Source organism: Cucumis sativus, chromosome 3 (genome assembly GCF_000004075.3).
Source record: "Cucumis sativus cultivar 9930 chromosome 3, Cucumber_9930_V3, whole genome shotgun sequence".
NCBI lineage: Eukaryota > Viridiplantae > Streptophyta > Magnoliopsida > Cucurbitales > Cucurbitaceae > Cucumis > Cucumis sativus.
In genome coordinates, this window is record NC_026657.2 from 709,131 (window position 1) to 733,053 (window position 23,923).

General features: G+C 36.6%; 5 protein-coding genes across 7 annotated transcripts; 3 read left to right on the plus strand and 2 right to left on the minus strand.

Annotated features, from left to right (window-relative positions):
• LOC101213683 (serine/threonine-protein kinase BLUS1) lies at positions 1-10,202 on the plus strand. Of its 3 annotated transcripts, none has more exons than XM_011651997.2 (21): positions 2-353; positions 1,689-1,943; positions 2,057-2,181; positions 2,287-2,331; positions 3,119-3,200; positions 3,305-3,373; positions 3,895-4,065; positions 4,137-4,202; positions 4,762-4,830; positions 4,939-5,001; positions 5,091-5,437; positions 6,192-6,328; positions 7,168-7,262; positions 7,331-7,369; positions 7,452-7,508; positions 7,834-7,935; positions 8,043-8,094; positions 8,186-8,241; positions 8,748-8,830; positions 8,941-8,992; positions 9,430-10,202. In XM_011651997.2, the coding sequence occupies exons 1-21, from the start codon at positions 180-182 to the stop codon at positions 9,496-9,498; spliced, it is 2,208 nt and encodes a 735-aa protein (XP_011650299.1). In that variant the 5' UTR covers positions 2-179; the 3' UTR covers positions 9,499-10,202. The 3 variants fall into 3 exon arrangements, with proteins under 3 accessions (XP_031738056.1, XP_011650299.1, XP_011650300.1); XM_011651998.2 differs by having other exon boundaries at positions 8,766-8,830; XM_031882196.1 differs by lacking the exons at positions 8,748-8,830; positions 8,941-8,992; positions 9,430-10,202 and adding an exon at positions 8,596-8,738 and having other exon boundaries at positions 1-353.
• Positions 10,203-11,198: 996 nt separating this feature from the next.
• LOC101213449 lies at positions 11,199-14,000 on the minus strand. Its single transcript, XM_004146083.3, has 3 exons — positions 13,098-14,000; positions 12,078-12,438; positions 11,199-11,597 (listed from the first exon to the last, which is right to left on the minus strand). Exons 1-3 carry the CDS (start codon positions 13,497-13,499, stop codon positions 11,401-11,403), a joined length of 960 nt encoding a protein of 319 aa, XP_004146131.1. The 5' UTR covers positions 13,500-14,000; the 3' UTR covers positions 11,199-11,400.
• Positions 14,001-14,336: 336 nt separating this feature from the next.
• Positions 14,337-15,628, plus strand: LOC101213205 (2-keto-3-deoxy-L-rhamnonate aldolase). Its single transcript, XM_004146082.3, has one exon. The coding sequence runs from the start codon at positions 14,449-14,451 to the stop codon at positions 15,538-15,540; it is 1,092 nt and encodes a 363-aa protein (XP_004146130.1). The 5' UTR covers positions 14,337-14,448; the 3' UTR covers positions 15,541-15,628.
• Positions 15,629-15,821: 193 nt separating this feature from the next.
• On the plus strand, positions 15,822-17,039 carry LOC101212968 (stellacyanin). Its single transcript, XM_004146081.3, has 2 exons — positions 15,822-16,405; positions 16,484-17,039. Exons 1-2 carry the CDS (start codon positions 16,216-16,218, stop codon positions 16,891-16,893), a joined length of 600 nt encoding a protein of 199 aa, XP_004146129.1. The 5' UTR covers positions 15,822-16,215; the 3' UTR covers positions 16,894-17,039.
• A 937-nt stretch (positions 17,040-17,976) lies between these two features.
• On the minus strand, positions 17,977-23,822 carry LOC101210377 (N6-adenosine-methyltransferase MT-A70-like). Its single transcript, XM_031882951.1, has 7 exons — positions 22,484-23,822; positions 22,063-22,161; positions 20,342-20,425; positions 19,794-20,149; positions 19,409-19,625; positions 19,099-19,178; positions 17,977-18,559 (listed from the first exon to the last, which is right to left on the minus strand). The coding sequence occupies exons 1-7, from the start codon at positions 23,711-23,713 to the stop codon at positions 18,274-18,276; spliced, it is 2,352 nt and encodes a 783-aa protein (XP_031738811.1). The 5' UTR covers positions 23,714-23,822; the 3' UTR covers positions 17,977-18,273.
• Positions 23,823-23,923: the final 101 nt, after the last annotated feature.

Consider the following 23,923-nt stretch of genomic DNA (forward strand, 5'->3'; position numbering starts at 1 on the left):
CTCCTTGCTTCCCCCCCCCCCCCCTCTTTCTCTCTCTACCGCTTCAATGGCGGTCAACGACCTCATATTTTATCGCCACACCTTCTGACAGACACCCTTCTTCTCACTCATTTTCCCACTCTAGCACTGCTTTTCCGATCGGACTTCTTCCTGGTTGTTGCCAACTGTTTCTTTAGGTTATGGGCATGATGGGTGGACGACAAAGGACCTACACCGCTAATTCCACTGATTATAAGCTTCTTGAAGAGATTGGTTATGGTGCTAGTGCTACTGTTTTTAGAGCGATCTATACTCCCTCGAATGAAGTCGTCGCCATCAAGTGTTTGGATCTTGATCGCTGCAATAGTAATCTTGTTAGTTTTTCTGCTCTCAATTGTTGTTAATTAGCTTAATTCTTTTTTTTGTGTTTTTGTATTTGTTTATTTTACGTTTTCCGCTTGTTTGTTTAAGATCGGGGTTGAGAGTTGTTATTGATTTAGTTTGTTTGTGTTCAAGTGGGGATGAAGAGTTGCTTGCTGATTTTTAACCTCGTGATAATTTGGTTCCTTTTACTAATCCAGCTTTGTTTCATCCTCTTTGTGATGTCGGATTTGTTAAATTTTTGTAATTTTGATCTTCTATGTTTGTTGATGAAATTTCGGGGATATGAGCGTAATTGTTGGTTGAAGACGACTTTTGTGGTTTCCTTTGAGGTTAGATTATGTGTAAAAACTGAAGTCACTTTGGTATAGTTGTTTCTGGGTTCCATTATTACTATTTTTTATTTTTTGCTTTAACAAATATTTAACTTGGAATTTTTAGTACTTCTTAAATCAGAAAGTTTGAAACTTTGTACTAGATCGAGATGAAGATTACTGCAGAAATGTATGCCGTGAAAGTGGGATATGAATGGTGTCAAGAAAAGCTTGGCATGAGCCGTATCTCCATTTTTTATTAGGAGGTTCAAGAACAGAGTGATTTTGGCATGGGGTTGGGGATGGGGATATGCTGAATGCTGGCTTTATTTATTGGCCGAGCTGAAAGAAATCCTAGATGCTAGAAACCTAGTCACTATGTTATGTTAATACCATATTAAATAGAACAAACCATCTTCCTTGTGTTATTCTAAAACGAAAAAAGTTATGAAAATTTCTCCTAGCTTCTTCAATTGTTCATAAGATTGGAATTGTTGGTACAAAAAAGAAAAAAAAAGGGACGGAAAAAGAGCTCCAATAATCTGTTTAGAACCCAGGTATGTTCAATAACCTTCCGAAGTTTTTCTCAAAGTGACAAGTCAGTAGAGCAAGTAATGCACTGATAGGTGGTCTTGGTTTCCATCTCTTGGACTGTGGTCTACCTTTTTGAGTTGTAATGGTAAAGATACGTGTGGTCTTCTTTTTATATCATCATTGGCAGCTACTAGAGGTTTTCCTTATATGCCTTCCGTCCTCTCTCTATACATGCATGCGTGAAAGAGGAGTTTTAACAAAATGAGAATTTCAAGAAGGAAGGGATTAGCAATCCAATTTAAGAATAAAGAACTTTATGGAAGTTACACTTGTTCCAAGAGGGCCCCTTAAAGATTTTAGTACTCACGATTTGTTTGTCTTTAAGTGCTGGCTAAATTTTTTTGCTTGATACTGTAACAACACTAAGTTAATGACTCTTAATTATGTCTTATAATAACAGAGGATCTTCTGTTTTGACAGGATGATATACGGAGGGAGGCTCAAACAATGAGTTTGATAGATCATCCAAACCTTGTAAGGGCTTATTGTTCATTTGTTGTTGAACGAAACCTTTGGGTTGTCATGCCATTCATGGCAGAGGGTTCTTGTTTGCACCTAATGAAGACAGCATACACAGATGGCTTTGAAGAGGTTGCTATTGGTTCTATCCTGAAAGAGACTCTTAAAGCTTTGGAGTACCTGCATCGTCAAGGACACATACATCGGGATGTGAAGGTCTAGTAACTCCTTGCACGTTAATCTATGGTTTTGTCCCCTTTCTCCATTCAAGCATAACCATTTAATGAGAAGGCTCTTATTTTGTTATCTTTTAATATTTGTTTTTGCAGGCTGGAAACATACTACTTGATAGTAATGGGTCTGTGAAGCTTGCTGATTTTGGTGTTTCAGCTTGCATGTTTGATACAGGTGATAGACAGCGCTCCAGAAATACCTTTGTGGGAACTCCATGCTGGTAAGATTTATTTTTTAGAGGAATAATTTTCAAACCACTCGTGTTTTTGATAACCAAGTATTTACCACCAACAATCACATTTGACCAATTTAACTTTTCCATTAGGATGGCACCAGAGGTATTGCAACCAGGAACGGGATATAATTCCAAGTGAGTTTGTTTGTTATAGACTCCAAATCAAATTATCATACAATTTCTGGGTTTTTAATCTTTTGTTTTTTGTTTCATCTTTATTGTTGTCGAGTACATAATATAGAGTTCTAGATCCTAGTATCTTCAGGCTTTGAGCATGAAAGGCTCTTTGTTTCATTTTCAGCTATTACATGGCTCCCCAATTCCCTTTGTGGGAAGAAACTATTTTTGAAGTTAGTAGTGTGTGAAGAAAAAAATTTCATGAATAAAACAAAAAGGTTCACCTTCGTCCATAAAACGAACGAGCATGTTTGGTATTTAAGAACAAAATTTGTGGCTAGGCATGTGATGCTTGGAATAGAACGATGTTGGTTGGTATTTATGAATGAGATTTTTAAATAATCAATTTTTTATTGCCTAAAATATAACAATACTTTTATTTAGTAAATTATTTGCATAAAGGTAAATTAGATTTCTTAGCAATGTTTGTTGAATACATTACCTATAAAGAATTTGAAATGGATTATTTCTCATTTTGAAATGGATTATTTCTTATTTTGAAATGGATTATTTCTTATTTTGAAATGGATTATTTCTTATTTTGAAATGAATAATTAACACCAAATGAATTAATTAAACTAATTGGTTTTTGCTTTAATTATTTTTGGTTTGTTTACTTTTGGATGCCAATGCTCAATAGTAACATGGGTGTAGGATGCCATTTCTCCTCCCTTCACCAGGGAGAACCAAATTCTCTCAAAGAATCGGAAGGCCTCTCATTGATTCCTTTCATCCTTATGTGCAGGGCTGATATTTGGTCCTTTGGTATTACAGCTTTGGAGTTGGCTCATGGTCATGCACCGTTTTCAAAATATCCTCCAATGAAGGCATGTTGACTTGCTCTTAACTGAGCTTTATTCATGATATGTTTATTCCACATCTGACAGTTTCATTTCATTTTTTGTACCCTTTGCCCTTGTTTTCTTAATAGGTGCTTCTTATGACCATACAAAATGCTCCTCCTGGGCTGGATTATGATAGAGATAAACGGTTCTCTAAGGTATAGGTGTTTCGTTGGTTTTTTCCCTCATGACTGAACTTTCTGAATGAACTACTCAGTTATATTATTATGCAAAATACCATTATATATCGATGACAAGTTTATACTTACAAAAGATGTGGCTTTGGTTTGAGTTCCCCTGTATATTCTATCGAGCTTGGGATTTTGGTGGCCAGTTTTAGGTAGGGTTCCCATCCCAATGATGCCAACATTTCTAATATAGTCCTAGTTAACTACTGTGTTCTAAAGCTTAAGCATTTCTTAATGGTTTAAGACTTAGACCAAACCCGGCCCACAGACAAAAATTTGGTTCTTATCTCCCTGTTGTTTGTAGCTTTAATTCATCCTACATATTTATGTATACCTAGTCTGTTTCCAGGTTACTGTTTATTCATTGTTTATATGATCAATAATAGCTTAATTTTTTATTGAATGACAATTCGCTGAACCAAGTCCATGAATTGTACTTTGTAAATATTTAATAGATGTATTCTAATTAGAGGATTTCCAGTTGTAATCAGTCTTTTAAAGAAATGGTTGCAATGTGCCTGGTGAAAGATCAAGCCAAGAGGCCAACAGCTGAAAAACTTATAAAGCACTCCTTTTTCAAGAATGCCAAGCCTCCAGAGGTTTCTTTGAAGAAACTATTCGCTAATTTGCCTCCTCTTTCACATCGTGTAAAGGACCTGCAGGTGACCTCTCCACTGCTTTACAACAAATATGTCATGACTTCATTAATCTGATGTGTTGTATGATATTCCAGCTTAAAGATGCTGCCCAGCTAGCCTTAAAGAAAATGCCTTCAGCAGAGCAAGAAGCACTGTCGCAGGTTGGAAATGTTTCTCAAAGCCATTTATCCACTCTTGTTTATTTGATAGTGCCTGTTTTCCATGAATTTTTTGGTGAGGTCTTTCTTCTCATTTTTAACTCAAGAAGTCTGTCCTATATAATTGGGTTTTCGCAAGGTTTTTTAGAAAGTGTTGAATTGTCTCTGCAAGACAATTGAAGGACCCTTTATTATCTCTTTCTTTTGTCCGTACATGGTGTGATGTAGCCTAAGAGACAAAAGGAGAACTCTCACCAAGAATCAATCAAAGTTACCGGTTCAAGAAGACAAATTCTCTATTTATAGGAATTAGAAAGCAAATTAATCCTAATCCTAATCAATTAAAAATTTCACCACCATACCTTAATTTACCCTAATCTTACCACATCAGAGTGTTCTTTTGATCTATTTGTTTCTACCCGAACACTAATAAAAAATCCCCATTTGTCATTAAGAAGGGGGTGGGGGTGGGGGTGGGGATTTTTCTTCTTTTAAACCATGCACAATTTATCTTTTCTATGAATTCTTCTTTACTGGGTGTATTGTATCTTGCTTTCACCAGAGCGAGTACCAGCGAGGAGTAAGTGCGTGGAACTTTGATGTTGAGGATTTGAAAGCCCAAGCTTCCCTGGTAAGTGTCAGTTTTCCATACTACTCTATTAACCACAGTTAAATTTCACTTGATTATGTTTCTGTTCTTTAGTCAGATTCTATCCTTAATTTTTATATGTATGGATAGGTGAATGATGATATGGCAGAGATGAAGGAGGAGGAGGAGAATATAAATTCTTGTAGTGTTAAGGTCAGAGTTTTACTAACTCCAACTTTTCCTTCTACAAGTTCATTAATTATTCAACCGGTTTACTCATTTGTAGTCTTTGTAATTGTCAGGATGCCTTCTATCCTCGATCTATTTTGAGGAATTTCAATTCGTGTAATGAATCATCTCAGGATGAACATGGAGTAGGAGCAAGTGGTCAGGGATTGTCACAAGTAGAGTGCTTGAACAAAAGGGGAAACTTTGTGGAAAGTGATGCTCTGAAAGCAGGGTTGCAAGAAAAAACTGGAAAGAGAAATGGAACTAGCACTGAAGCAGAAGCTTCTACGTCTGGCCAAGACATTGTACAAGGCAAGACCAAAACCCAAATGCCAAAAGGTCGTCAAACTCAAAGTGGTCCACTTTTACCTGGCATTGTGCTCAGTCATTCTTTATCAGAAAGAGTGCGAGGCTCTGAGAGGTTTGTTCTTTTTCATGGTTTCATATTTATAAGTCTCATCATTTGCTGGATTGCTTCTTGAGATGATGCAAGTACGGGGAGTTATGTTAATCACTCCTGTACAACACCTTGTTTCTATCTCTCATTGCATGGACAGGAATATACTTTTACTTATTGGAATGTTTTTGTGCTGAAGCAAATTTGTATTAATGCATGATAATCTAACCTTCAATTTGAAAAAGAAAAATATCTGTAACCCTTTTACTTTCTTGTAATTTTTTTTTAAAACTTGAAACAACTACATTCATTAAGGAAAAAATGAAAGAATATTACTAGGAGACATGAAAAGACAAGCCCTCAGAAGGAAACCCTATTCATTCAAGGGAAGGGGCGGAGGGGCTACAGTTGTGCAAAATAGAACCTATAGAACTTGTAGTTTTATCTGTTGTCCCTTCCTGCTATGTATCAGCCTCACATCCATCCTCCCAGTTCGGACCCAATTAATCCCATGTGGTTAAAATGGGGAGGAAGATCTAATTTTTGTGACAAATCAATTGGACTAGACCTTGAGTACAATTTGAGTTCAAGAAACAAGGTTGGGGTGTAGTAATGGGACCATAAAATTTTACCTGATAATCCAAATCAAAGCTTGTGCAGTACAAGACGAGATTGAAGAACTAACCGCTATTTACTTGAATCATGCAGCTGTTTATATTTAGCTGGTTTAATGCTATGACAATAGCAATAATATTTTTGTGACATTGCTGATTGTTAGGTTTGATTCTGAAATTCAACCATCTGCTGAAAAAAATCGCCGAGAAGCACGGCAAGCTCCAAGCTTCAGTGGTCCACTAATGCTGCCAAACCGCGCCTCAGCAAACAGCCTATCAGCACCCATAAAACCTTCTGGAGGTAATGAGGTCATAGCTGTGTTCAATACCTCATTTAATTTTTAATTGACACTCAATGTCAAATCTATTAATTATTCAATCCAGTTATTTTTTAAAGAAACAGAATCCTTTCGACTAAGGATCATCCAACTGATTCATTGATGAAGTCATTTTGTAGTCGACAACCCGTTTTCAGGTCAATCATATTCATATAGATTCTTGGCTAATCAGTCAAAAGAAAACTATAACATGATAATACAATGGCACTTACTTTTATATGTAATGGAAATAATTGTTCACCTTCTTTTACTCTGATAATTAAGAAACTGGTTTACATCTTCAGCCCCCTTTTTCTTAAACGTTCTTTTTTTATGAAATTTATTTGATATTGTGCTGTCTCTTTGTTTTGATCTGAATCAATTTGAGGTTGTTATTGCATTGCATGTAGAGGTTCTTTGCTCAGTGGTTGTTAGTAGAACTCCTTATAATATGGTGAGCATGGGACCTGGCCCGTGTGGAAGCTTGCTGCTTGTCATGCTTTTGCAACATATTTTTTTTTTCAATGATAGGGATCTCATGTTTTTCAATGGTGTTTATTAAATGGTAGAAATTGGTTGAAGGACACAAATGCCATTACTGGATGTTAGGCTCATTATCGAAGCATGACTATCTAATTATATGAACTCTAGAAGAAGTGAACTATATGGAGAGAGCCTACAAACTTAAATTCATGCAATGGTGTTAAACTGACCTCTATGTCTTGCTCAAGCCCCAGCATTCAAGCTTTTGCTTGATAGTGGGCCAAATTGTATTTCCTGGTTGGGAGTTTTGCTGGCTATAATCTTTTTTTACTCTTTACAGGGTTTAGAGATTCAATGGACGACAAATCCAAAGCTAATCTTGTACAAATTAAGGGGCGTTTTTCAGTGACGTCAGAGAACCTAGATCTTGTAAAGGTAAGGCTATACGAGCATTTAATCTCTTATGTAAACTGACTGGAACTAACTTGAAAGCTGGTTTTTAGGATATTCCATTGAGCACAGTTTCACGTCGGTCTTCACAGGTTCGTATCATTCCTTGCTATGATCATTTGTGGGCTTGTTGATGTCCATTTTCTTATTTCTGTTACTTTGGTGTGTGTTCAGAACTCTCCTCTACGAAAGTCGGCTAGTGTTGGTGATTGGATTTTCGATTCCAAGCAGGTTAGTAAGATGTCCCTGTTTTCTTTTTTCTTATTATGATTACTAGAATCCAAAAGTTACTTCAGACAAATTATTTTATATCACAACCTAGACAAATTATTTTGTTGGTTGCTTTGGAGATCTGTCACATGGTATATAAACGTTATTTAATATTTAGCGATTAGAGTATGTTTGGTTATTTGATTCAAAAGGGAAAAAACTTTATTTTGTATGCTTCCTTTATGAATCACAATCAGCTATAGGTGGAGTTATATTTTCGTGGCAGTTATCTAATAAATTAACCTTTGTCTATCTGTGTGATATGGTATTTTGTTTCTGTTCTCAGTCTGTCAGCCAACCCCCTAAGGATGCTTCCAACACGAACATGTCCACATCAGTTCTTCTGCCTCATCTTCAGAATCTTTTCCATCAGACCTCGATTCAACAGGTAGAAACCTTAAGGCTTTGGTTGGCTTTTGTACTCGACGTCATTTTTTTTCTTTTTTTTGGTATCAAATTCAGTCTTTAAGAAACAAGCTTTTCTTGTGGTTTTAGGATCTTATCGTGAACTTGTTGAATAGCTTACAAACAGCAGACGTGGTTGATGGTAAGTAAAAAAGGTATTATATGATGGCTGACGTTTTATTTTATATGGTTTTTTGCCTAACATGCGACTCTTTTCCTCCCTGAAATACAAGCTACTCAAAATGGAAAGTTACCTCCATTGCCCCGAAGCTCAGAGAATAATGGAAGTGTAAGCAATCAATATACAATTTTTATACCTTCAATTATGTACTTGATTCTTTTACCTTCTTGCTCATGTTGTTTTGTTATGTGATTGGTGGAAACAGTTGCTCTAACAACCTTTACCTGAACAAGATCATTTGTCTGTCTTCCTAGATTTATTTTTGCACAATATTCTAATTTATATAAATATGTCTCTTGCTGAGTTTCCATAGATTCATTTTTAGATTCTGTTTGAACTGGTTGAATATTATGTGGGTGATTTGGGGATGCGAGAATGTGACAGTTAACCAATTTAACAAGTTACATTAGTATGCTTTTCTGAATCTCACAACTGACAAGCTCAATTCAATTAAAACTGCAGGAAGTGAAAATGAATTTGTAAAACTAGGACTTCTAGAAATTTATCTTCCTTCTCAAATATTCTTAGCTCAGATTAACAATTTTCTAAGGAAAGGGATGCAATTGCAAGTAGATAGGTGAGGGTATAAAAAGCCTCACCTTTCTGATATGTAGAGATCCTCCTTTTGGCAGGCTGAAACAGCGGCAGTTGAGAGAGAGCGTTTACTTTTGCGGAAAGTCTCTGAACTTCAAGCTAGGTGGGTTTGGTTTTGTAGAATTTTGTTGTGCATGTTTTTCCAAATTTAACTTGTAGTAACAAAATGTTATAGATGCATATATTTCACTGTGATCCTTGTTTTCTCTCCAGAATGACGCATTTGACTTATGAATTGACCGCTGAAAAGTTGAAATACATTCAAGTGAGTTGTCCAAGCTTTTACTTGCCCTACGATGACTACTACAACATTTCATTTCCTTTTCTTACAAACAGAGTTCTAAACCAAAGTTGAAACTTTCAGTATTTAGAACATGTTCAAGAGTGATTTTGAAATGGTCACATTCACTTATGTGAAGTTCAAAATCAAACTAACGTTTATTTCTAATCCTCGGCGAGGTTCCATGTTTCTCGTTGGGCTAAAGCTAGATAGTATCTTAGTTGAAAAGAAACTCTATCTTTAGAAGAGTTCCACAGTTGTTTCCATAAAGAAAAGTTAAATTTTAAATTTCTATAAACGATTTTCACATGATTGAATAGACTTTGGATGATTCAAGACATTTTCAGAAGTGATTTACGATTTTCAAAATCACCATAAACATGCCTTTAGATTTCTACTAATTTTCAACTTTGGGCTTACAGTTACAAGAGCAGTTCAACTCGGCATCTGGTCAGGAAGAAAATGAGATCAAGAGGGAAGAAAATGTCTAAAAAGGCACGGTGACCCGTGCTACGATTACTGTAAAGTACGCGCATTATATACATCTGGGAGAGAAATAATTATGCAGTGAAATTGTTTTTTAGGAGAATGTGTATTGTTGGCATGTTAATAGCTCTGTTGTTGAGGCGAAGCCAACAACCATTTTTCTCAAATCTCCCATTCACCATCTTCATTTGGTTCTTCAGAGTTGGGTCAGTTGAGATCCTGAGTGGCAAATCAGCTCCATAAACTTCCATTTTCCTCAGTAGGCCCTCAAATTTTATCTTATTATTGTCTGGATGGCCATGAGATGGAAAACAAGAAAAAAAACAAAAAAACAAAAAAAAAAACAAAAACAAGAAGAAGATGAAGAAGAAGAAGAAAAAGCACTTGGAAAAAGCTTTATTTGTGAAGTTGGCCTCCTACATTTATATTTATTTGTTCATATGTAATAATAATGAATTATTATTATTTTATGTCCAAGGACCCAAAACAAGAAGCTTGCAAAAGCAGGCTGACTTGGGGCTTTTTTTCCCCTCTTTAATCCCCCTTTCTTTTCTGTTTTTATATCAACCCTATATTCCTCTTTATCTATTTTTGAGATCATCAGAAGTGGTTGTTTTATACAAGAAGTTTAGAGAGGATAGATCCCACCAATAATGTCTTAGATTTTAAATGGTTCATAATGTAAACATCCATGGTTTTTGCTCTTTCATTTTGGTCCCAGCTGTGTGTTTTTCCCTCCATGGTACTTGAGCTATGCTTACTTTGCTGGTTGAAATGTACTTTTCGACTTGAAATTAGTTTTTATTTGATTTTGAAGTTTCAAAACTATTTTATTATGCTTGAGATTTGAAGTTAGTTTCTCTGTGATCCATGAAGTTTTAAAATAACATATTTGGCTCATGAGACTTTTTGTTGATTTTTATTTGAAAATAACATATTTCAAAACCATTGTAAATTGTTATAAATGAATCAATTTAGACTATTAATATCACTTTGAAAGTCATTTATGCATTTAATTCTTACATTTGTGTAGACTTTTTCAACAATTTTGGTACATTTTAAATCTTAACGGGAAGTTTAGATTGATTTGGCTTAGGGGATCCATAAGAGATTAATTGATGAAATTATAGGGCAAATTTTAATAATGGGCGTAAATGATCATGTCATCTGATCTATGAGCAATTTCGCCTCTCAAGACAACCGTTTGTCTATATTAACTTGCCCGATGTTAAAATTGGGACTACAACTTGAATTCATTCCTCTAAATCTTTCATTAGCTGCATGACTTGCATTGACCCGTAGATCAATTTATAACACTTGAAAGTGCTATTCCTTGGATTAAAAGGTTGACATGGTATGACTAAGAACTATTTTCGATCCTTTCATTGGTGTCAATGAACAAATGAAGCTAGGAAAAGAATCATTAACACGAGAGGTATATTAATACAAACATATGAGCCGGTCTGTCATTGAAATTGATGTAAATGGATTCTCATATTAGACCGAGTTTATGGTCAATCAAACTTGTTCCCCTCTAAGAACAGAGTTCTATAGTCAAAATCTTACCAAAAAGCTTCAATAGAATCATAAAACTGACTATAACCTTGTAAGGAAAAGGAAAGATGACTAATTAATCTAAACTTAGTGTTTAAACCAATACTAACTAATTTATACAATTATATAATTAGAAATGTAACAGAACGACTGGTGTGATAAGTTCATGCGTTTAATATCCATTTAGGAATCAAATTGATTCTTCTGAATCCTAACAAGTATAAATGTTTCAAGAATGAGATACATGGCCCATGGAAATATCAGGTCATATTAGCTTAGCTATAGCCTATTGGTTGAGGAGGGAATTGGATAACATGAACTGAGTTTAATCTTTCTTGAAATGAACTTTATAACTAGTTAACCCTTGATATTGATTTTCTTATAGGAAAAGGGCTCAATAAACTCATCTTGAAACAGTAATCTAGTGCAACAGCAGCACAAATAAATATGTAAAGGTTTTCAGATACATACACAGCTGCATCAATAACATGTGAAGAGAAACTCTCAGCACTCAACTCCAAAGGGACTCCACCATCTAGTGTTGCAAGACCTGGATTTGTCAACAATATAACACTTCATCAATCCTCACTGTTTTGAATAAATTTGATTTGTCTTGTAAGTATTTGGTTTAGTTCAACAGTTTGGAGAATGGAGATCAAATCATTGATCTATGAGATGGTACGTAATTGATATCTTTAACCACTGAATTGTTCTCTGATTGGCCAAATAAATCAATTATTTAGATCCTATTTGGTGATCATTTGGGTTTTGAAAAGCAAGTCTAATGCCTCTCAATTTCTAACACTTTCTTAAGTAAAAGATTTGAATTTTTAGTCAAATTCCAAAAATAAAAACATGTTTTTAAAAACTATTTTTATGGCTTGTTTGTTGAAAACAATAATAGAAAGTATATAACAAAGATAGAAATTTAGAGTGAAAGAAGTGTTAGTAGGCTTAATTTTCAAAAACTAAAAACCAAATATAAAATGGTTAATAAAGAAGATCTAATTTAATCAGCTACTTTCGATACCTTTAACGAAGCCAAAAGCGGCAAATGTTCCAGTCTTGAGTTGAATATTATCCAAGTCTCTCCTTATTGTGTATCGGAAAGTAACTCCAAACAAGGCACAGCTAATAAATGTGATAGCTGTAGGGAGTAGAAGCTGAGAAGTGCTGTTCACTTGATTAAGAAAGATTGGCAGTCCAGCAAGTGTGCCAACAATGGCTGATATGGAGGCTGCTTTTACAGACTCAAATCTCTCTTCATCTCTGTCAAGTCCTCCATCTTCTCCATCTCTTATAGCATTTCCACCCTCGCTTTGAGCAAGAGAGCGCTCGGCCTCCTCAATCATCCCTCTTGCCTCCAATATCTCCTTTTGGCATTCTTCAATCTTGAATAAGAAAAATGACCCACATGTTAGTATTATGTTGTTGACATCAATACTATTGTTATTTGGAAACAACATGCATAATTGACTTCACTAAGTGAAGGATTTTAGTTGCTACTCAACCCCATTGGTTATACAACAGTTCAAAATGATCGAGTAAGGAGGATTACTGCATCAAATAAAGTAAAGTTGACCATTTCTTTTTTCTCTAATCAACCCCAAGAGAAATTTGCTGTAATAAAATTTTTTAAGCACTTCAAAAATCAATCCAAATAGGTTGCTCTTCATCAGATAGCTTCCAAGATAGAAGGATTCCCATTTCACTAATTACAGTTCTAAACGGCCTCAAAGAGAAGAAACTTGCACAATGCACTCTAGAGCATCCTAGAGCATCCTCAATTTCTTGCTTTGCATTCAAACAGATTTAACAAGAGTATGAGTATGCAAATAATTGATTAACAGACCTCTGAAGCTTTGTTTTCCTCACAGGGAAATAGCAAAAGATTAGGTAACAAATTAATTAAACAAACCGTGAGCTGGTTAATAAATATAATCCTTGAATCCTAGAGCACCCTTGATTTCTTGGTGTGCATTAAGATATATCATGAAAGAGAATGAACAAACACTATTGCACAACAGAAGTATCTAAAAGATCAACAAACCTCGGATGCTCTATTTTCAAGCTGGCTAACATAATCCTTGAACCGTTTAAGCTCAAGTTCCTGTTTCTCAATCTCAGCAAGCTGTTTTTTCGCGATTTCAACTCTCATCGACGCCTTCTCCAAGCCATCGAGCAAACTCCTATTCTCTTCCCTATTCAAAAGCTCCTCAACTTGTTCACCAACCATGCTGGACAGAGCATTCTTCAAACTGAAATCGTTTTGAGCTTGATCGTTGGATTCCGATGTACATTTCAGGATTTTGAGACGCGGTGTTGAGAAACCTAAACGTTTGTGGCAGATTTTAGTGGAGGAAGGGTGGGATTTGAGAAAGTTTGTGGAGATTGGGGGAAGATGAATTGGATTTGAAGAAGAAAGAATTGAAAGTTTGATTGTTGCAGCCATTCTCTTCCTCTTTTCTTGGCTGTGCAAATGAAAGAAGAAACAAAGATATCTCTATTCTTTTTACTCCACAAATTTGTGAACCTTTCTCCCATAATATCTATATGTGTGTGAATATAATATATATCATTCATATCCCGAATACCTTACATGCACTTCAACTAATTTTACGAAAAAACTTATAAGAAATTTAAGAATTTTAATCTCTTACTTATAGTAATATACCGAGTCAAAGCTATAAAACTATCTTTAATTTTCTTTCCATCATCTATGACATTGATATGTTGTGAATGTTAGATGTAGGTGAGTGAAGAGCGAGAGTGAGACGTGACAAGAGAGGAAATTGAAAGAAATAGGTGGCCAAGAGAACGAGGAGAAACAAATAATTAAGTTATTTTTGGTCGCAGACTAAGTTATAAGTGTTCCCATTAGATTAAATAGATGCCATTTTTATATATATTTTACGAATATTTGTAAAAAATATTGAGATATCTGTTATATTAAACCCTTTGTTTACAACGTAAGTAGTTAGAATTGATAGCAATTTTGAGAATAATATCAATGATAGATAAATATTTACAATGATAATTCAGTTACGTTATATTTATCACTTTTTGAGTGTTTAAATATTTGAGTGTTTAAATATTTTAAAAAATAGTAAAATAAATAAAAATATTTTATAGCAAAATTTTGGATTATATCACTGTAGACGATAAATTTTGGTATAAATTGTAAATATTTTGTAAAATTTGAGAAAGTATATTTAAATTTAAAATTTAACTCAAAATTTAAAACCTAAAAGAAAATGATTTTAAAGTATAGAATGGAAATATGATATTTTAACCCAAAAATAATACTAAAACCCTAAACCAAAGTCATCTTCTTCCTCACACACTGCTCTAACTGACAAAAGTGAGAATTCACTAAACTGATCTCCTCTGCTCTCCCAACAATGGCTATTCCCTCTTCTTTCGCCATTACTGCTCCATTCATTTCTTCTTCCAAGCTTCACCCCATTTCCAAATCCCTCTCCTTCTCCACCCCATTTTCCAAATCCCTCTCCTTCTCTACTCCATTTCCCAAATCCTCTTCTTTCAGAACCCTATTACCCGTTTCCTCCTCTAACCCCTCAAATCCTTCTCCCATTGACTCCTCAGACTCCTTCGCCGACACATTGCCCGCCGTCAATCGTACATTGAAGTCCCGTCTCCGTAATGGCGACACCCTCTATGGCATCTTCCTCCTCTCCTTCTCCCCTTCTCTCGCTGAGATCGCGGGATTTTCCGGCTACGACTTTGTCGTCGTCGACATGGAGCACGGTTACGGCGGAATCTCTGACGCTCTCCCTTGTCTCCACGCTCTCGCCGCCGCACAAACTCCAGCCATTCTCCGGATCCCAGAGAATTCTGCCACCTGGGCCAAAAAAGCCTTAGATTTAGGCCCTCAAGGGATCATGTTTCCGATGATTGATTCCTCTAAAGAAGCGAAAAAGGCTGTTTCATATTGCAGATTCCCACCCGCCGGAGTCCGAGGATCGGCCCATCCGGTGGTTAGAGCGTCAAAATACGGCATTGACGAAGGCTATTTAACTAACTACGAGGACGAATTGCTGATTATGTGTCAAGTGGAATCGGAGCAAGCAGTGAAGAAGATAGATGAGATAATGGAAGTTGATGGGGTTGATTGTATTCAAATGGGGCCATTGGATATGAGTGGAAGCATGGGATATCTATGGGATCCTGGTCATAAGAAGGTGAAGGAGCTGATGAGAAAAGCAGAAATGGCTGTTCTGGAGAGCCAAATTGAAAATGGTGAGAAGGGTTCTTTCCTTTGTGGTTTCTCAATGCCTCATGATGGGCCAATTGACATGAAAAGGCGTGGATATCAGATGATTTCTGGAGCTGTTGATTTGGGTTTGTTTCGTAGTGCTGCTGTTGAGGATGTAAGGAAGTTTAGAATGAGTGAAATGGATAGCTCTGAGGACGAAAATCAACCTCTCACTCACAAGGAAGAGGATGAAGAAGATAAGTATTGGAGTGAATGAAACCACTTTTTTGTTTTCCCTTTTTTTGACAATCCTTGATCTTTTTAGTTCGAGTACATAGAATAAAGCTTTGAGTTGCATTTCTTGATGGTTTTATTGTGAATTATGCTCATATGTAGGAACATATGCCTTTTCTAATCTGTTCAGTTTCTGTATGTACAGACATTTTCAGTTTTACTTTTTCTGGTCTGCTGAAACTCCCCCTCATAGCCTAGCTTTCGGCTTCTCTATGCATTTGCCATTTAGTTTTACATCTTCATCTTGTTATAGGATTGGTAATCATGGACTGAAATTAGCACCGTATTCTATAACAAGGCCATGTGAAAGAAGACAGGTTGGCTTTGATTGCTCTCTGTTCTCATTGGTCAGGATCACGTGCCATGATTGGTCAATGTTTGTTTCTTTTCCCCATCTTAGCCCTCTGAAATACAAAATATAGAGCAGCCTAGGAGTTTGAGAATGGGGGCATATTAGTAAAATCCCCTTTGAATTTCTGCCCCTTTTGCACCTCCTATGTTTGCTGCCATACTCTACAGCAGCAAGGTGTAATGTAAAAAACACCTTTTATTAAAAGGGTCCTCTTTGGCTCTCAAGAATCAGATTGAGTTGAGAAAGGAAAGGCGAAAAGAAAGTGGAGGTGGTGGATTTGAGATATTGAGACGAAGCTAAGCTATTATGGAGATTCTTAAGAGCTCTAGATTTGGGTTTGTTCTTCAACTTGTGCTGTTATTGCAGATCCATAATGTAATCTGTTATCAATACAAAGTTGGAGATTTGGATGCTTGGGGTATTCCCTCTTCAGAAAATTCACAGATCTACATGTATTGGTCTAAATATCACTCTCTTAAGATTGGTGATTCTCTCAGTAAGTGCTTCTTCCCTTTTTCTACTTCCTTCTCTCCTTCCACAAACTTTCATTTCTGATTTTCATGGCGGCTTGCAGTGTTCTTGTACCCACCAAGCCAAGATTCAGTGATTCAAGTTACAAAAGAATCTTACAACAGTTGTAACCTCAAGGATCCAATCTTGTACATGAAAGATGGCAACTCTCTTTTCAATATTACTGATTATGGGGATTTGTTCTTCATAAGTGGAGATGCTGGTCATTGTGAGAAGAATCAAAAACTCCATATTTCTGTTCTTTCTGGAAATGGTTCTTCTGCAAGTGCTCCTTCTTCTGATGGTTCACTTCCTGAGATTTCTCCCTCTTACCCCACAGTTTTTGGTGGAATCCCAGCAGCCCCAAGTGCCAATTCCAGTGCTTCATCTTCCTCTTTGCCTACAAAAAGCCTTCTTCTTCCTTCTGCTTTCATTGCTGCAGCTTTTTCTGGACTTGTAGCTTTGATTGCTTGAGTTCAAGATTGAGGTTTAGGGAATTCTTTTGCACAATCATTGTCACTATACTGTTGTTTTCAGATGAAATTTGAATACCAATGATGTTTAAATTATAAATTACACTTTTGCTTTTGCTTTGGATGTGTAAGTTTTGCATTCTTTGACGGTGCTGCTTTCTTTGGAGAGATGGTTATTTTGAAGTTGTAAAACACATTCTCACGCCGCCCCATAAATTTGGTCGTGGCATTTCGAATTTTCATATGCCAGCCAGCTATGCTATGCTATATGCCCAAATGTGGATCTCAACTTCCTTGTTGAACTGTTTCCCATCACAATATAATTTAACCGACATGTAAAGCCTAAATATATTATATTCATAAACATAAATAGTTTTATAAGGTTGTAAGGTGGTGGGGTATAAGGTGGCGATCTTAGCACTAAAAACAAAGAGTTGGAGTCATAATAATTATAAGAACATAATTGAAGGATTTAGCATGAATAATAAGGGGAGAAATGGGAGTATTTTGGTAAAAAAAATGAGTTATACGCACAACGAGACAATATCCTCCTCAAACCAACGAACAAATAGTTCAATCTAACAGTCCTAAATTACTCAAATTGCCAAACACTTCTCAAGCGATCAATTTACTTCTTCGTTATATTTCAATTAAAATATAGTCAATTATAATTGTGTTTCTTCGATACTCAAATCTCACACGGTTCGTTGTTGTAAAAGATCTTTATATACTAGTATGGTGTCAAACTTGCAAGTACGAGAGTACATAAGTTTTTGGAGTTGACTATTTATTATTTATATTTTCTAATAGTCACATGGGATTGCACATTTTTTACACTAATGACTATAAGCGACGAATTGAGTGTAGCTCTTGAGGCTTGACTTTTATCTTCATAGTTGGACAGAAAATCAAATAACCCTCGCTACATAATTTTAATATTTCTTTCCATATACTTTGTTTTAGTTATATGATCATTCAGTTCTTCCTAAACTAAACATAATTTCAAAGCTATACAAATGGTTGAAAGGCACGAAAAAATATATATAAAAACAGAGGGTCATTTAACTAAAGAGGTATGATCAAATTTAAGTTAAAGATAAAGCGTTAAATTTGGATAGATCCACTCTTCAAACGTAATCTTTCGCCACTTAAGTGACGGATGGCATCACAAAATTCTCTAATCTTATTGACATCTACTTCTCATTTCACCTTACTTTGTTAGGTGTAAACATTGGAACATACAGATACCATTACAAAAATAATATGAAGAAGAAAGAAAGAAAGACAAAGCATACAATCGCAAATAAAACTACAATAAGATGATACAGAAGAGGTAAAAAGGCTCATATAGTTCTAAAGGTAAGGTTAGAGTGGATTTGATTCAGTTAATCGTGTCAACTCCTACTGCAATCGCTTTATCTGGGGTACCTGCTGCTGCTGCTGAATATGGGACCTCAGGAATTGTAGGGTCCCCTCCATATGGTGGCTTTGATTCTGATACTGCAAAGGGACTCCTCATTTGGGCAGCCCCAGAATCAATTTCCATGGAAGCCCTTGGAGGAGACGACGGTTGAACCTCCACATTTGGATATGCAGCCTTGAACCTTGCTCTTAGCCCTTCATCAACCAATCGCACTCCACTCAATTGATTACCAAGAGATATCCACCTGCAGAAATCGAAGCAGAAACAATATTTACCATCACTTTCAGAGTAGGAAGTATGGATATGGATACCAATACGACAAGGTAAGAACTAGATGAAACAAAATATATATTATATACAAGAAAAGCCACAGCCAACAAGTTTACACATTTATATGGTTTAGAAAATGAATTTGATACACGTTTCAATCTCAATCTCAATCTCAACACATGTCAAACAAATATAAAACTTATATTTATTGATACATGTTTAACAAGTGCCCGAGTGTCCAAGTGTCCAACATGAGTCAAACACAAATGTAATAGCCAAACTAAAGCGTCAGAATAGCTTAGCTTAACATGAAGCCATCATTTTGTGAAGGCATTTTGTAAATGTGAACAAGTACTTTCACAATTATCGGTTTCTTGTGTACATGCCCATCAGTTTTTTTAGAACATAATCCATTTGGTTGCAAACTTGCAATGGTTTCATCTCTTGAAAAATGCTCTTTCGAAGTGTTTATGAAAGGAAAAATATGGTAATGATAATACAAGTGAAACATACCCTGCATGAGTGTTGTGCATCCGAGCAAACAATTCTAGCTTTCTTGTTCTTGGACTTATCCTCTCAAGCAAAGGATACATCTGCAATGACATGTAACTATAGAGTATAAAACCCGAATTTCTCATCCATCGAACAAAGGAAAAAACTTTGACAAATTATCACTGTTCCTGTAGGCTGTAACATACGGACAATTTTGTGTAACCCCATGGCTCACCATTGTCCAGACTAATATTTTGTCCAACAAGATTCCAAGTGAACTTTTGGAGAAAAAAACGGATGGGGAGGTTTTGCAAGAGATTGATATACGAACCTCGTCTGGTTTGCGGCTTGTTTCTCGAACCTCAGCAACTACAACATCTGTATCAATATTCCTGTTAACTTCTGGGTTTCCCTTTATTCCAACGAGGCAATGCTCCTTACTGTGATTGAGCCAGTGGCCTGTCCGCCCTGTTCTAATAATTCTTTGAAGTTGATTTGTTTTAACCCATATAAGCTCCTCAACACGCTTGTATCCCCATAGTTCTAGACTGCAAAGGGAAAGTAATATGCTTGTGATCCAAATCAAATTTAGAAGTTCGGCACATTATTAAGTTCTCAGCAACAAATTAATGATTGTTAAGGAAAACACATTTTTTAAATATATATTGAACAAGATCGATGTCTTGTCCCCAAGGGAACTGCAGAACATAACGCACCATTCTCTTCCAAGTTCCATTGCACGTCCAGTAACCCAAAGAAAAATCAAACCATCAGTCTGAAGTGCAGGAACATTAAGATTGCGCATTTCATCATCAGCCATTGTCCCATAAGGCAATTCCATATGAATATCCCACGGTGGATCAGCCATAATCACACCAAATTGGCCCAAAATATCCATTCTAAAATTACGAATATCACAGTTAATCCATTGTGGTTCACCAAGTTCCACCTCCGAACAATATTCAGCTCGCTGAGGCTTTAGTGATTTGGGAGGAGGAATGGATCCCGCTCCCATCAGCATAGGTGGTACATCTTGAATTGGATCGAGCTCATAATGAACATACTTGCATGTCTGGCAAAAATGCAACATAGCATTATCATCAACACATTGATCAATGAAACTGTCTTCAAATATTGTGTGTGTATGTGTTCGTGTTGGGGGAAGGATTGTCCAAGACAAAAAGAAATTAGTATTGATATTTCATTACCCATTCAATCCAATTGAGATTTCATTACCATTCAATCCTCATGAAATAAATATTACCTTCATGTGACGACAAGTATCAAGAAATGAGCAGTCACCCAGATTGATGTCTGTATGTGGAGCAATTATTCGCCGAAAATGAACCTGCAAAGTATTTAGGAAACAATTCAAAAGACTAATCTATGCATTTATGATGGGTACAACAATGTCAAACATTTTAACGCTGAACTAAGTTGGAGAATTTCTCCTTGAACAAGGACAAATATATTCTTTGTCAATTCTGAGGTTACTTTTTCTTAAATATGGAGACTAAAGAATTACATGCACTGCATTTTTCTTTTTTTATAAAAAAAAAAGAATACAAAGCAAATATGATAAGAATTAATCAAGCCATTGAAGAAAGAAATGAAGGAGTAATGAAGTACAAGGAAGTGTAGTAAAGGTGATAAAAGTACTAATACAATTAAATTTACGAAAACTCATTAGCTGTTCGTTGGTGATTTAACAAGATATTGTAGCAAGGACCTGGGTTCAATCTCCCATAATGGCATTTCCTCTTCAATTAATATTGATTTCTATTTGTCGGATGGGACCTTCTAAGAATTTCAAGACAAGTGAGGAAGTGTTCAAAGTATTGATAGAATTTTATTTATTATAACCTATTAGCTGAAGCCTTTGGGTTGATGGGTGATGTAACCAAAGGCACCTATTGATAGCTCAAGAAATAGATGCATAATCCAGGAGGAACTGATAGTAGAAGTTTTTTTTAAACAATTTCACAGATAAATGAATTAGATACGGAAAGGAATCCCGATGCCTATTGGTGAACTACAAAAGATTCTCCAATTCAAAATAAAATAAAAAAGTGGAAGAGAAATGGGAGTTCATTGTTTGAAAATCTGAGTGTGGAGGTGGAGATGTGAATTTTTGAGGCAGGACCTAGACGAGTAACTGGATTAAATTGAATATTATTCATTGTTAATCATCTAGAAAAGAAAATGCAATTGGAAGTAACATCACTTTGTCCGAGAAGTAACATCCTGGAGGTGACATACGTAAATGGAGAAAGATGGTCATCGACTCATCAGTCAAGGTTTGGGATGAACTTCAAAAATTACCTAAATTGTTCTCCCGGTGCAGGAAGAAACTGTGTAAAAAATTTCTAGGAGGTAGGAGACATAGTGAAAGAATTCCATGGCCAATTCAAGTAGTTGGTCGCACCATTCAAAGGAGAATTGGAGTTTATTTCAAAGAGCCAGTTTGTTGATGGGCATAAATAGCAGATTTAAGTTGAACCGCATATATTTCATCCTACCAGGCTTACAGGTGCAAGTTGATTTTTTCCCCCATCAAGGGGAAATGAAGGTCAAATCAAATCAGGTCAACTATCCTAAATAATATGTTATTTAAGTGGGGTGTGGGGATGATCTGATAGGAAGTCTAAAAGGATGATAAAAACTACCTAGGGGTGGATTTTGGAATTTCAAATCACTGAACTGGGAGTCTGGGATACAAATCGCTCCTATTTGTTTCCCTTTCAATGCTGGTCAAATGCAAACTAGTCATGCAATCCACTTTCATCAATTAATGTAAACAACAAAGATGTAAACTACTATCCTAATGATCAAATTCATTTCTTAATAAAAACAAATAATAATAAGCATAACCAGCTTTTACACCATCAATTTGAGAATAAATATCAGAGAAACTCCACCCTGAACCAAGAACTTGGAATTGTGGAAACATGTCACTATATATAATACGGAAATGTTAGTACGAACCTTCTCACATGCGATAAAAGAGCCAGATTGACGCCGGCAATCCTCTTTTGTCAAGGATGAGCAGTATTCCTTCAGTTGTGAACCACCTTTAGTTTTAAACTGGAGCAAAAGTTAAGAGTTTGTGAAGATTTAATAGAAGGAAACTCCTCAAATGTGTTTAACAAGCATCTTATCTGTGCTTAAAACCGAGTACTTCTACCACAAAAGCTCAGAAACATTCCTAATGAAAAAACACGACAGAAACATGACAAAATTTGAATCTATGTCAAAGAAATGAAGTGATTCACCTAGATTTAGGTCAGGCTATTCAAGCAACCTACATGAACCACCGACTTCTCTAACTTAAAGAGTAGAAACATTAGCAAAATACAAATGGAGCCAAGATTTGCATCATACTTTTAAAGCAACCTATATAGTATACCTTTGCAGCGACAGCAGTTTCCCTGGCAGTTGGCCGGTGAATGAGGTCCAAAAGCTCCTCACCAGTCTTAGACTTTTGCAATTCTCTGAAAGACTTCTTGCTCAACAAGGCCTCGAGATCCTTCATGTCATCCTCTTCAGTTCTAGGCTTCTGCGGCATTGAATTGGGGCCAGCCATGGGCACATTTGGCCCCATCAATGGCCTGTGCAATGGTGGAAGTCCCATCCCTCTAGGCATCCCCATCATCCCCATCATCCTAGGCGCACCCCTTCCCCCTGCCATTGCACCGGCAGGTCCACTTCCCGGAAACATGGGTGTCAGTCCCTGTATATTGGGGTCTCCAGGCCCCATCCACATCTCCGGTATCGGCCTCGGCATTGGCCCTCCCATCCCAAACACTCCGCCATTAACATCCACACCACCACCACTCACCACTTGCTGATTCTGGTTGTGGCTCGAGTTACCCTCTCCCAAACTCGATTCCTGCAACTGAAAATTTGCACTTTCAGGCAGTTCCTTCATAAGCCGAGTTCGATCAATCCCTAATACCATCACTCTCGACTTCCCACTCACCACAAACTCCTCCAACTCAACCCCACCACTATCCTCCGCCATCGACCTCAAAGCCATTTCCACCGCCAGTATCGCACCGGAATCGCCCCCTACTTCCCGCAATGCCGCCTTCTCCGCCGCTGTAGCCTTCTGATCATTCTCCAATTTCCTCAACACCGTCGATGAATCAATCGTTGTAAAAGGCACCCGTTCAAGCAAACAAACCGCCACCATCGACCGTACAACCGACAAAGGGCTTCCACTATCATCCATCGAAAACTTCCCCCCGTCCGGCTGGCGAGCTCGCTTACGATCGGAATTGGATTCCGTATACGCCTTCGCATTTTGATTCTTCTGAATCGTGGGTTTTGCTTCTCCTGACGGAAGAAGATTAGGGCGGGATTTGTGGGGCAGAGAGTTAGTAGTCAATAGAGGATATTTAGAGGGTTTGTTCTTGAGTTCAGGGAGAACGGGAGTAGGAGTAAAAGGACGGCCATTGAAGGAGGAAACAACCTGGAGAGAAAGGTCGAGAGAAGAGACGATATCAGGAACAAGAGATTCAAGAGAAGAAAGAAGCTCCAACTGGCTTGAATGCTGGGCAAGAATGCGAGCTTCGAGTTCTTGACGCTTATCTTTGATGCTCGCTATGATTTCTTCAGTGGTTTCTTGAGTTTCCATTGTTCCTCAGCTCCGAACTCGAATGGACGACCAATTTCCAAACCCGAAGGAGAAGAAAATATGGTATGAAATTCGGGTCTTCCCGGCGGGGGAGACGGAGGCCAAAAATTAAAATATATTACTTATTTGAAAATATATATTATATATAAATTTGATGAAATAAATAATTTCTTCCCAAAAAAAATATTCAGCTTAATTAAGTTTTATTTA